Below are 14367 nucleotides of genomic sequence, written 5' to 3'. Positions count from 1 at the left end.
TACAGTGACAAAACACACAAGAAAAATCAATCAAAAGAATAGAACGTAAAGAAAATATAACTCCCATGTTTTAATTATGAGAAAAATCAAATGAAAGAGAATTTGTTTGAATTAATAATTAAAAGGTATTTTAGGAATAATGGTGGGTGGAAATATAAGATTGTATTTTTTCAAAGTTACATGGTGGGTGGAAAGGTGATGTGGGTGGGGAAATTGGAGAAATTTTACAATAATTTCTAAGGAAATAGAAAAAAATGGTGAAAATAGCAGCACTCTTAATTAAATGTATATTTGTACTGGGTATGGGGTAAAATGTCAAAAGTATTTTATTAGTTGTATATATTGGGAGTTGATTTTCCCACTCATTTTCTCTCTACTTACACTCCCTTTTACTTTTTAATACTTTTTAATTAATTATGTTCTTTTTTTATTTTATAATTTTCTGTTAACTTTTCTATTACAGGTTAATGAATATTTTTTAAATCAATAAAAAAAAACTATAAATACAATAAGTAAATTGAAAAACACGAACTAAATTTTCCAAAGAGGTCAAACAGAAGAACCAATGTGACATTGATCCCGATCCTCTATATTTATAATCTATTTATTTTCTTGTATTTCGCTTAATTTTAGTCATAATAATAATCTAACGTAATCTACACATTTTCTCGTATTTTACTTAATTTTAGTCATTGTAATAATCTAATCACCCATAACATGATACGTTATCGTAAATAGAATGATTGGGTGAAAGACACTGCCGAGAGGATCGAGTGTAACAGAGAAAGTTGCAGAAAGCCGTAACACAAGATAGACCATGGACCCCACATTAATGCTTGAACTTGTAACTCCACCCTCCCCAATGATAAAAAGAAGGGAAAAAAAAGAAAAGGAAGACGACATCCAAACACAGAAGCGATAGCCAAAACCAGGCAGGCGACCACCACCTCCTCGTCAAAGTTTTTGCTCAACTAACATTACCTTATAGACCATAAAGGAAGAAACAGAGTGAGTTCTTTTTCTTATCTGTTTTCCTCTTCTCTTCCAAATTGTATCATGTCTATTTGAATATGCTGCTCGTGGTACGAATACTTTTACTGGATCTGGAAATTTCATTGCCACATTATTTATTTGTCATCTTTTTCAATTTATGCTTTTGGGTGGTTTCAAATTCAGCTCTGGGTTTGTTTTATAGCTTTGGTATTGGGTTTCTAAGTCTGAAGTTTGGTTTCCTTTGTGGAATTATTTGAGGATTTATTTCGATAATGTGTTTTGTTTATGGGTGCACATTACTGGGTGGTTTTCTGGGTAGGCTTTTGACATATTAGGTTCATTTATTGGCACCTTAAAGAACTGATAAGAGTACGGATTCTTTAAAGTTCCTTTTTTTTTCATTAATTTCAGATTCATTCCTGATAAAAATTTGTAAAATTTCATTTCTGTACACTATATTATATTTGTTCCTTTTCTTTGAATGTTTTCAATCATGGCCTGCTGCTACCAGTAACTGAATCTGGTTCTGGTTGGTATTTGGCTCTGCTGCTGAGTCTGTGATGTTGGGTTTTGTTTGAGTCCTCAGCCTTCTTTTCGTATTGTCTCATACTTCTGTAACTTTAGGATTCAGTCTTAAGGAAGTTTTTATGTGTAATTCTTTTCTTTATCTGTAGATGTTTACTTTTGATTGGACTCCTATCTTTTTTTGTATCTTAATAATCTTTGTTCTCCTTTCCATTGTAATCACAAAAGGTTCCTTCTTCACACAAACCACTTCTATGCAGTTCAATGCTTTTTGGGTCCATATTTTTGAATTAAATATTCATGTGTTTCCTTCTCTCAGCTCTTTGGCTTGTGCTTGTCTATTATAAAACCATCATCGTTTGAAACATTCAAATTGTTAAAATGTTTCAGGTATAAATATTTATAATATGGAAGGTATTGTAGTAAGAAGGGCTATTCCCTCAGACAATAGTTGCCTCTTCAATGCGGTTGGGTAAGCTCCAATACAACCTTCTATTCTATCCATTGTCTATTGCAATGAACTGAGCTGCGTCATTTAAGGCCAATTTTTCTATTCAATAGTCACCCTTCATTTGTAGGTATGCTATCGACCATGACAAGAAAAAAGCTCCTGAGTTGAGACAGGTATATGGACATTCAGGGATTATAAGTACACCAGTCATTTAAGGTCAGTTTTTGTGCATATATAGCTCCATGTTTGTATTAAGCATGCATAAGTGCGATACTTACTTCCTGATCATTTTGTGGTCATCCATGATGTGAAGGTTATAGCAGCAACAGTAGCAAGTGATCCAACTAAGTATTCTGAAGCATTTCTCGGTAAACCAAATGAAGAGTATTGTTCTTGGATTCTTGACTCTGAGAAGTGGGGAGGTTTGTTAAAAATAAATAAACTTTCCTTTTCCTACGTATATGAATATTGGTTATGAAACAAAATGCACAATGAAAAGCTTTTCTTGTGAAAATTTTGGTTATTTCTGATAGCCAACTAAGTATCCGAACCTTAATTATACAATACTGACTTATGTCTTCTTTGACAGTATTGCACATTGTTGATATATTTGACAAACTTTTTGCACCTTTACTGTTCAAGAAATAGTTTGTGTAGCCACTTGTCTATAAGATTGACTGTTCAAGAAATAGCATTAGTAGTGAGTTCTCATGTATATTAATCTTGTCAGTTCCATTTCAGAATGTTTATGCCCATTTTCGTATGGGGTACTTTTGACAAGAGCTCTGCTGATCTATGATGGGCTTCATTACGATGCTTTAGCTGTATGTGGTTCTGATGATTTATGTTAATTTTCTGTTTATGAATTTTACTGGTTATCAGTGTGGACGGATAATTAAGAAGTGGCTTCACTATGGCCTCAAGTAGGGCCAATTTTTTGGAAATATGTGGTTTCCTTGTTTTTCCAAAATGCCCTTAAATAAATCCCAATTTTCAACACCCAACCAAGTTCTCCTATGTTTTTTGAGTTTTTAACGCCAAACATGTAAGCACATAGGACTCAAATCGCCTGAGAGCCACACCTCTGTATCTCCCTAACAAATCTAATGTTAATCTCTTTCACAACAACACAGACTGCTCAATGGCTATTGAATCTTTCCTTTTTCCCATGCTCTCTTTACCTATGTGCTGAGAGACTTTGCCTCGTAGGTCTTGGCTTTTGCTCTTTTCGAGTTGTACTTTTTCATGATTTATAATTGATGTGAATTAATTTTCAATATATGTTAAAACAAAGATAGTTACTGATATTTAAGCTATTTTATTTCTGGACATTTGCTCTCCTCTGTTTCTGATTGAGGTTCAATTTTCCCAGTTAATGGTCATTGGTTTCTGCATCATATTGTCTCAGATGTCACCCTTTGAGGAGCTCCAGAGGAGTTTGATCAGACTATATTTGCAGTTAAGGACAGTGCCATTGGGCCGGTTGAGGGGCTCGCTCTTAATCTTGTGAAAAAGGAACAAAGGTAGTGCTTATGGTTTCATGGTGGCTTCTATCCATAGTGCACATACAAACACTACTACACATAATATGTGAAAACATTAAATGTTCCTTGGGCTTTTAGTCTGGAATTAGCATGTTGAGATGATAAAAATACAGAGCATGTGATTTAGGGGATTATTTCTGATACTTCCACTCTAAACATGTAGTTCAGTGTGCAGAAGTTTTCTAGTTCACTATACATCGACCAACCTAGTTTACAAACCTATACAAGTTGAAGAGACAATATATTTTTAAGTTCTAGTACACTGTCTTGAAATTTTTTTCCAGATCTCTATGTACTGAGGGCATCCTAGTTGTTGAACCTGAATAGTACTAACAGTGCACGCTTATTACTCCGTGCATGCAAAATCTGGTGTATGAATTTCAAAATAAATTTGTTCTCGACTTGAGATGATTGAGAACTATAGGACATTTCTAATGTGTTTAGTCTGTATGTAAAGTTTTCAATCAATGCCTATCCAATAGAAAAAAAGGGGATAAAAAGATTAATTTTGTTTGAACTTTTTTCCCATGTTTTGCCTACTATGTTATCAAAATGCTTGAGGTAATATGTGTTTCGTCGCTCTTGGTTCCATTTTGTGCTCCTACTACTCGTATAGCTCAGGTATACCAAAATTATGCCCTAATACCATGAGGCTGTGGAGCATGCACGAGCGCAGGGCATGTCAACTTTCAAGAATACAGATAACATAGATATAGTCCCAATTTCATTGCAGTGTAATACCTTTGTATTCACTTATTGTTTCATGGTCCGTCAAGTAAGTATAAGTAACGTTGGATTATTAAAAGGCCAATGTTGTGATTCTATGTAGTCTGGGAAACGTTGTACTGTACCAACAAAAAACAAAAAGAAGAAACATAGAAAAGTACTGTTGTAGCAGGTTTCCCATCATTTTATGGATCAAATGGAATCTGGTGAATCGATCGAATACCCTTTACCTTCTTTTTTATTGCCATTCATAATGTTGCAGTTGTTCCATCTTTTACTACAAAGAAAAGTTGGTACCTTCTTTTTTTTCTTTATGTTTTTCGTTTATGAATTTTCTCTGAAAGTTCGTTTACAGATTGGACTAAAGGACTAAGGCCTACCAAATGCTCAAGGGTAGGGGCAGATAGTGGAAAGATAACCAAAGCCGTACAGAAGCGCATGAGAAGAAAGATTGTAAAGGCGGAGGTAAAATAAAGGCTTATTTACTGTATCGTCCCTTAAAACTTTGGTCAAATTTCACTTTACCTCTTTAAAGTTAAAATGACCCACTTTTATCCTTTGACCAAAGTCTGGTGACCTACTTTGCCCTGCCGCTAACTCTATTCAAAACTCTGTTAAATCTGATGACGTGGCATGAGTGTTTTTGTAATTTTATACACATAAATTATTAAACTAATTGAGTGGGTGACATGGTAAGTTGACTCCATAGATAAAACATATAATTAAATATTTGTTGTAAAAGTTTGAAGGTGGAGCCCACAGAGGAAGTTTCCTTGCATCTTCCAGGAACTTTCCTTCCCTGTATTTATCAATTCAGGAAGTTTCCTTGCATCTTCCAGGAACCTTCCCTTCCCTGTATTTTACCAAAACCTTAGCCTATAAATAGGCTTGCTCATTCACTTGTAATACACACCAAAATGAAGAGAAGAATGAGTGAGGAAAGAAAGAAAGGAAGAGAAGGAAAGAAAGAGGGTGAGTAAGTAGAGAGAAAAATAGAGTGGAGAGAAATTTCTCCAAGAGAGAAAAATTAGTGAGCCACACATATTGTAAACTCTAAAGTTGTAGCCCTATTATTTTATATAGTGAAAAAGTTACTGCTGCTGCTCTCCGAGGACGTAGGCATAGCCGAACCTCGTTAAATGCTGTGTCTCATCTACTTTACGTGCAGCTCAATATTCATACATATTCCAGGTTATTTTTATAACAATATTCTAATAATTAAAAATAACCGAAGGAAAAAAAATAAAGACCCATGAGCAAACTCCCTCCCACCACCCCAAACCAGACGGCCACCAAAACTCCCACCCACCCTATCGAGCCAACAGCAAACCCCTCTCATTCTCACCGCCGGCAAAGCCTCCTTTTCTCTACCTCTGTCCCCCTTCTTTGTCTCTTCCTCTCTCTCTCTCCCTTGATTTCTCTGCTTCCTTCTCGATCTCCCTCTCTTTCAAAGAAGAAGAGCAGGGGAAGAATATAGATCTTGATCTAAAATCAAGGGGGAGAAAGAGAGTTTCCGACGACGAGCAGAAGAGGGGGCTATGTGATCAGGGTGGGGTTGTTGACGGATTGGGTGTGGGTGGGAGTTCGCTATTGGGTTTTTTTATTTATTATTATTATTTATTTATTTTAGCAGAAGTTATTTCTTATCCAAGCCCCAAACATGGCTTCGTATATGCTTCAGGGGGCACTACAGTAAATAAGCATTAGTTCTATTTTATAATTGTTAATTGATGTATATAATAGATGATTCTTAAATTATTTTGTGATTGCACAATTCTTAATAGTGATTAGCATTAGTGATTTTTTTTGTAGAAATGTCATCTGAACTTGTACCTCAGTTTCAATTTGTCATCTTAAAGAAAAATTTAAGAGAAATGTCACCTTTATTTTACAAAATTCAATTTTTCATCCATTTTAAAGGGTATTTTAGTCTTTTCATTTTTAAGAAAATAAAAGAGAGAAAAAAGAGACATCTCTCTCTACCCCTTTCTCCCCTGCCCCAATCCCACGCTAGAGTGATAAACACTTCATGTGGAAGTAATAACGTTGAAGTTGTTCCACCTTTTCTCATGCCCTACTTGCCTGATTAAATAGCCAAAGAAGAGAAAGAATAATATGCAAAACATTATTCAATCACCAACGCACCAAGTATAATGTCTGCCGACATATTGAGACTCATGTTAAAATGAAGATTACTTTGAGGTCACCATATTGAGACTCATGTTTTCCCTTGCTCCTCTTATGCTGTAGGCTTTGCCAACTCTTTCCAAATTCAAATTACATGGTACTTACACAAATTAATTGTTGTATATATTTCTTTAATAATGAACTCCTAACTATACAACTAAGGTTAATAAATACTCGAATCCAAAAAGAAGTAGAACAACTTTCTCTGGACCTTCCTAAAACGTCATTGAAGGGACTTAACTTGTCTCATAATGATCTTACAGGTCCAATTCCACCCTCATTCGGCAATCTTAGCAATCTTGAATGGTTAGATCTCTCTTCAAACATGCTTGTTGGTGAGATTTCTGGGCAATTGACAGATTTGACAACACCTGAAAATTTAACGTTGCGGAAAACCAACTTGTAGGGTCCATACCTCATGGCAAACAACGTTGCGGAAACGTTCAATGAGGTAATGAAATTAATGTAACATTAACATGTTTTAGTGCTGTAATTTCTTCTTCGAAGTTAGTAATTATACATGTTTAGGAATTTGGCAGCTGATGAATGAAAGGCACAAGAAACTCTAGCATGTTAATGTGAGAGAGACCATCAAAGAAAATGTGAAAGATTGAGTAAGATTCAAAGAAACTGTGGCCGAGAGGTTGTAGTAGCTAGCTTTATATAGGATTTAATTACTATATTATTTAGATTTTATCTAAAAGATTGTTTTAATTTTTATATTGATGACTTTATTTATTAACTCCTTTCTTTTCTTTAGCCCTAGAGGAATATAATGGATTTTCATAAATGAAAATTTAAAAGAAATTTTTGTTTATGAATTTGTTCTGAATGTTCATTTAGAGATTGGACTAAAGGCCTAAGGCCTATCAAATGCTTAAGAGTGGAGACAGAAAGTGCAAAGACAAGTAAAATCATGAAGAATTAATGAGAGCGTGAATAAAGGGGCAAAAGTCAAGAACGATTTTGATGGTCGATTTATGAATACTCGGTCCGGCTTCTTCAATACGCAAATTCGAATCATATTTGGACCACTTGATTAGTACATGTTGCAGGACACCCAACTATGTGAAAAGACAAGCAAAACCATGGAGAAGCAGATGATAAGAATTAGTGAGAGCGTGAAGAAGGGGGCAAAAGTCACTAGTGACTACTAGTGAAGACAAGAACGATTTTGATGGTCAATTATAAACCCAGATTAGCAAGTCAATGAAAATTAAGGTGCCCATTTTAACACGCAAAAATGTTACATACTAAGACGAAAAACAACCAAATATCGAAGACTTAGGGCAAAAATTTTCCAAATAGATGAATAGACTAGGCCTTCATCCTCAATAATGTCAATTATCAACAATTCAAATTGATGTAGCAGCTAACAATGGGACCTACACCTGTGTGACAATGGGACAACCTTATTGTCAAACTTCACCAAAACCGGCCACAAATCAAAGACTTGGTGCAAATTTTTTCCAATTCCATGAACATATTACCAAAAAAAAAAAAAAAAAGGCCTTCACCCTCAATGTCAATTATCAGCACTTCAAATTGGGACCTACACCGGTGTGACAATAGGACCAACTATGTGAAGAGGACACCCAATCATTACAATGGGCACAATGATACTTGATTATCTTTAAAGATGATAAATTACTATTCATTAAGCTTGTTATAAATATCAACATATCCAGTATAGAATTGCTCACAATCACTATATACTTTAGATTTTTAAAGAAAGATGGGTTGGTTGTCATGGTTGTGCCTCCTCTTCCTGCTCTCTACTACTTGTTCATCATCAAACTCTTCCTCTTCTCTTTCTTCAAAGCATTTATGCCATCCCGAAGACAACTCTGCTTTGCTTCAATTCAAAAACTCCTTTTCTCTTTACTCCTATTCTAATTTGGCAATTTCTTGGCAGAAAGGCAAGGATTGTTGCGCATGGAGTGGAGTCACTTGTGAAAAGATGACTGGTCATGTGATCGGTCTCAACCTCGGTTATGGTGGGCTTCAAGGCAATATCCATTCCAATAGCAGCTTATTCTCTCTCGGCCATCTCAAGAGGCTAGACCTCTCTTTTAATGATTTCAGAGGTTCCCCAATTTCGTCCAAATTTGGTGGCTTTGTAAGTATGACTCACCTTGACCTCTCTTACTCCAATTTCAGTGGCCCAATCCCTTCCGAAATTTCCCACCTTTCCACCTTGGTTTCACTCAATCTCTCGCAAGATCCACTTTCAAATATGAGACTAGATACTCTTAATTTTAACAGAATTGTTCAAAACCTGACTAATCTTAGGGAGCTTGTTCTAAACGAAGTTGATATGTCATCAGTTATACCGGATTCATTCAAAAATCTGTCTTCTTCTTTGGAAACTCTTGAACTTCCCTTGTGCAACTTGCAAGGAAAATTCCCAGAAAGCATTTTCCACCGACCAAATCTTCGACTCTTAGATTTAGGCTACAACTATAACCTCACAGGTTATTTCCCCGAGTCTAACTGGAGCAGTCCCCTTGAGATGCTGGATCTCTCTCATACAAGAATCTCAGTAGATTGGCATCATCTGACAAGAAATTTCAAGTCTTTGAGAAATTTGTCTCTCAGCAATTGCAGTTTTGTAGGATCATATCTTGCATTTCTTGGTAACCTCACACAAATCATGCGGTTGGACCTCTCGTCTAACAATTTTGGTGTCCAAATCCCATGGTCGTTCTTTTTAAACCTTGAGAGCCTTGTTTCCTTAAATCTCGGTGGCAATAACTATGTCGGTCAGTTTCCAGAAGTGTATAGCAACTCGACATCGAACTCTTCTTTATATGATTTTTCAAAACAACAACTTGTGGGTCATATTCCTCGACAGTTAATCACCCTTTTTTTAGATGGGAACCAACTCAACGGAACAATACCATCTTGGTTAGGTAGTTTGCCATCATTGGAGTACTTAAACCTCAGAAGTAACCAACTCAGCGGTAATATCATTGAGTTCCAATCTCGTTCTTTGTCATGGCTTGATTTAAGGAATAACAAGCTGGATGGCCTGATTCCAAGATCAATCTATGAACTTGAGAATCTTCAGTACCTTGGTCTATCATCCAATAACTTGAGTGGCACTGTGGAGTTTGAAAAGTTTTCCAAACTCCAAAGTCTCAGGTGGCTTAATCTTTCCTTTAATCATCTATCCTTGAGCTTCAACCATTTGAGAAACAACACCTGGCCTCAACTTGAGTTACTAGAGTTGTCGTCTTGTAACATAAGTGAGTTCCCATACTTTCTAAGGGCCGCACCAAATTTGCACACATTATCCCTTTCCCACAACCGAATCCAAGCCAACATTCCCAAATGGTTGTTGGATTTGGGGAAAGATTCATTGGGTTATTTGGATCTTTCTCACAACTCTTTGAATGGCACTGTAGGACCGCTTCGGTGGAAAAATCTTTACTATCTTGACCTTCGCAACAATTCTCTCCAAGGAGAGCTTCCAATTCCATCACCTTCCACTTCTTACATTTTCATATCAAATAATCAATTTACTGGAGAGATACCTCCAACGATCTGCAGCCTGAGTAGCCTTCAAATCCTTGATTTGTCTAATAATAAATTGAGTGGCAAAATTCATCAATGCATAGAGAATTTCAGTCAGAGCCTCTCTGTTTTGAATCTACGGAATAATCAATTTCATGGTGTGATTCCTGACACATTTTCCGAGGGAAACGTTTTGAGAAATCTTGATCTTAATGGAAATCAGTTGGAAGGGTCGTTGCCGCAATCTTTGCTCACATGTAGAGAGTTGGAAGTTCTAGACCTTGGAAACAACAAAATTGAAGACACATTTCCAAATTGGCTGGAATCTCTTCCGAAGTTGCAGGTTCTTATCTTGAGGTCTAACAAATTCTCTGGTGAAATATGCTTTCCAAAAACTAAGTTTCCATTCCAAAAATTGCATATCATAGACCTCTCCAACAATCGGTTTAGCGGTCTCTTGCCAACAAAATATTTTGAAAATTTGATGGCCATGATAAACTCGCAAGAACATGGATTGAAATATATGGGAGGGCGCTACTATCAGGATACTGTGGCAGTGGCAATTAAAGGCAATGTAATTGAAATGGAGAAGATCCTAACTGTCTTCACTACTATTGATTTCTCAAATAACACTTTCAGAGGAGAAATTCCAAACGTAATCGGTAAGCTTAAATCATTGAAGGGGCTTAACTTTTCTCATAATGAGCTTACAGGTACAATTCCACCCTCGTTTGGGGGTTTGAGCAATCTTGAATGGTTAGATCTCTCTTCAAACAGACTTGTTGGTGATATTCCGATGCAATTGACAAGTTTGACATATCTTGAAAAGTTCAACGTTTCAGAAAATCGACTTGTGGGGTCCATACCTCAGGGTAAGCAATTTGATACATTTGAAAATGATTCATATAGTGGAAATGTAGGATTGTGTGGAATTCCACTAGCAAAAACATGTGGTCCACATCAATCACCGCCACAAGATGGTGATTTGGAGCACGAGAATGGATTTAATTGGAAGGTATTGTTGATGGGGTATGCATCTGGGGTGGTAATTGGAATATCTGTGGGATATCTTGTACTCTCTAACAGAACACCCGATTGGCTTGTGAAAGTAGCCGGCAAAAAGTGATGGCGTAGAATTGTGAAAATCACACAGCGACGTGCTTGAAGGTTCCATTCCAAAAGTTTATCTATTTTCATATTGTATATCATTTCTTATGAATATTGTATTATGTCAAAGCACCAATAAATATGCATGAATTCGAAAAGAGGATCCTCTTTACTTTTGTTAAAGTAGAGTAATTGCCAATGCATCTTGTAATTGTCAAACACAATTGACAAATCAATTCAACAAGTACACGCAATTTGGCTTAACTATGTTATATACTCCTATAAATCTTTTCATTCCAACAAATACAAAGAAATGAAAAGAATTAAATCAGTAAATAGCATGCATAATTAAGTAATATTTGCCCACAAAATTGAGAGTACAATACGAATCAACTTAAAAATTGACTATGACCATATAATTGATAATTAATTAATCAATTTTGGTTGAGGAGTGTACATGGCTGCAAGTTCTCAGATCGTTTGGATAAGGTGCGATGTTTTTTTGCTGATTTTTTTTGAGTGGGCAATGAAAAACCAACAACGAAAAAGTTTTGATACCTCTTAAAATTTGGGTTTTTATTTTTTAAGAAAATAACAGTTATACTCATCTGCATCAAAAAAATTAAACATTAAATATGTTGGATACCCAAATTGTAGAACCACCACTAACTCCCATTCCTTGGTTAACTTTCTAGTGTCTATTTTGGCTGAATTATGAATACAATTCCAGAATTTCTGAAAAAAAATAAAATAGACTGAATATGATCATATAAAAATTCAGAAGGTTCAATTTACGTTTACTATGCTATTGAAAGAATAAAATCTAGTCCAAAGTTTTAATTTACAATACTCTCTTCCCCAAAGTTTTAACTCTAGTCCAATCTTTTCGTGATGAATCAAGCTGGTAAATATGCCAAATAACCTTCGACATGATCGCGATGATAAAGATCCATAAGAGTTTTGCATCAGACTCAACCAGGTAAGAGAATATTGGATAGGATTGTATCCCTAAGGAGGTAGAACAATCCACCCAAAACTTTAAGTTCTACATCCAACTTACCCACCATTAACAACAGAACTAAAGAAAAATATACCCATTTTTAGCACAAATGATATAGATAAACCCTACACTATCTAATTTCTATAAACAAAAAAAAAACCCAAAAATAATAGTTGGCCCTATTGAATTTAATTTTGATTATTAAATTACTTTGATGTCCTATAAAGTTACTACTAAAAAAGACTCAAAAGAGACTGAATGCTATCGATCCCTTTTGACTTCTTTAGGGACTTGAAAGAGTGCATATTGTAGAATTAAGGACTTGTTATAAAATGAACTGGTATATGTGCGAATATTGAGCTGCACGTAAAGTAGATGAGACACAGTATTTAACGAGGTTCGGCTATGCCTACATCCCCGGAGAGCAGCAGCAGTAACTTTTCCACTATGTAAAATAATAGGGCTACAACTTTGTGTTTACAATATGTATGGCTCACTCAATTTTCTCTCTTGGAGAATTTCTCTCTTGCTCTCTTTCCTCTCAACTCACTCACCCTCATTCTTCCTTCTCTTCCTCTTCTATGTGTGTGTAAACTTCTCTTGATAGAGGTATCTATTTATAGGCCTAAGACATTTGTTGTTCACCTCACAATATAATTGGTAGACAACATCATTAATATTCTTCAATCAACAACATCATTAATATTCTTCAATCAACAACATCATTAATATTCTTCAATCAATTGGGTAGTGGTTTGGTTTGGTGGGTGTGTGGTTAGGTTTGGTGGGTGTTAGTTGGCTATGTGGGCTTCACCTATTTTTCTTTACTTATCCTTCTTTACAACACTCCCCCTTGGAGACCACATGTCCCTAGATTGGTTGCCTCATTAAAACCTTGCTTGGAGAAAAACCCAGTGAGGTAGAAAACTGATGGAAGGAAGAAAAAAGAGTACAGCAATCTGTATAGCATACTTCTGGATGCTCCCCCTGATTAATATCTCCCCCTGATGTCTTCATGACTATCTTTTGGAGTGAGAATCTTTCGGAGTGAGTGGAGGATATAGCCATTAATAATTCTCGTAGTTGAGTAAGTAAATATATTTCCAGTGAGCTATCTCTATGTAAATCATAGAAATTTTCAGAGTCCGCGTTTCTAACAAAACTTGGGCTATTTGTAAGTTCACTTGAAAGAATATGCCCGTACATGGTGTTATGCGGAGATAGCATCAAATATACCTCACATCATCCCAAAATGATGGTGATGGAGTTGAGCCCTATCTGGAAAATATGATGTCCGGTCCAATATACTTCCGGAAAATCATTAAAGTGTCCAACGGATAATCCTCATAAAAATGCTTCAATACTTTCTTAGTATAAGCAAGAATCTCGTTGGCATAATACTCGATCCTTAAGTCGAGACAAATATTTCTTGAACTCTGCAGAAGCTTTAATGTGTTGCAATCACATTATAATCAATGTACTCACTGAGGTAATTTATGTATATTAATATTGAGTACAAATTTTGTGCTTCAAGCACATGTCCTTTAGGGACTTGCTTTATGCAATGTCAATCCTCTCAACGGATTTTGTCTAAAAAGGGTTTAAACTTTATGACACATTATATAGCTTTTACCCAGCTATTTATATATCTTTAGGAAATCGCTTCTGGCGATATGCTCCGTGCATTTAATAACCCTTAAAGATAATATGTTGGTCTCCGTAATTGTGTAATAAGAGGGGGCACAATTGAATCTGTAAATATGGAGAAAACCCAACATTCCTTGTTTCTGCCAGAAACAGTGTGTCATACAAAGTAGGTATATTCCCTTTTATTCCGAACACCCAAGTATAAATTTCAGTATTAACATCTTTTGGGGTTCGTACTGTGGGTTTGTTCTTTCACGTTCATTCTCATCTATAATGGAATTACCTCATTCCATTTTGGTCAATGATATTGTCGACATTTAATAATTGAACGTGGTTCCAATCAACACAGCCCATTGATGATTTGAGTAGCTACTCCAAAATCAAAAATTGTCATTCATCAATTCATAATCTCACAATTCTCATGTGCATGCGTATGCATCAATTATAAGCATTTCTTTGCTTTTGGGTACCCAAGCCATTTCATGAGGCTTTTATTATGTGAGAATGTGGATTATAACCTCCATTGGAGCGTTATTTTACATAGGGCGTGGAAAATCTCTATTTAGAGAGTTGGAACATTTAGAACCCATATATCTGTCATGCTGCAGGCATACCACAGATTAATACATACATGTCAATTAATTTCTGGGACTTTAACCCATATTATGGGA

At 35.7% G+C, this 14367-nt stretch overlaps 2 protein-coding genes across 3 annotated transcripts; both read left to right on the top strand.

The window, feature by feature from the left end:
* Nucleotides 717-4464, top strand: LOC18780112 (ubiquitin thioesterase OTU1). Of its 2 annotated transcripts, XM_020561160.1 has the most exons (6): nucleotides 717-1008; nucleotides 1909-1990; nucleotides 2097-2142; nucleotides 2283-2391; nucleotides 2711-2793; nucleotides 3378-4464. In XM_020561160.1, the coding sequence occupies exons 2-6, from the start codon at nucleotides 1926-1928 to the stop codon at nucleotides 3477-3479; spliced, it is 405 nt and encodes a 134-aa protein (XP_020416749.1). In that variant the 5' UTR covers nucleotides 717-1008; nucleotides 1909-1925; the 3' UTR covers nucleotides 3480-4464. The 2 variants fall into 2 exon arrangements, with proteins under 2 accessions (XP_020416749.1, XP_020416750.1); XM_020561161.1 differs by lacking the exon at nucleotides 2711-2793 and having other exon boundaries at nucleotides 723-1008.
* LOC18779965 (receptor-like protein 12) lies at nucleotides 8387-11068 on the top strand. Its single transcript, XM_020562322.1, has one exon. The coding sequence runs from the start codon at nucleotides 8387-8389 to the stop codon at nucleotides 11066-11068; it is 2682 nt and encodes an 893-aa protein (XP_020417911.1).

This window comes from Prunus persica, chromosome G4, assembly GCF_000346465.2.
Source record: "Prunus persica cultivar Lovell chromosome G4, Prunus_persica_NCBIv2, whole genome shotgun sequence".
NCBI lineage: Eukaryota > Viridiplantae > Streptophyta > Magnoliopsida > Rosales > Rosaceae > Prunus > Prunus persica.
Note: the sequence above shows the minus strand (reverse complement) of the source record. Positions and strands in the feature narration are given on the sequence as shown.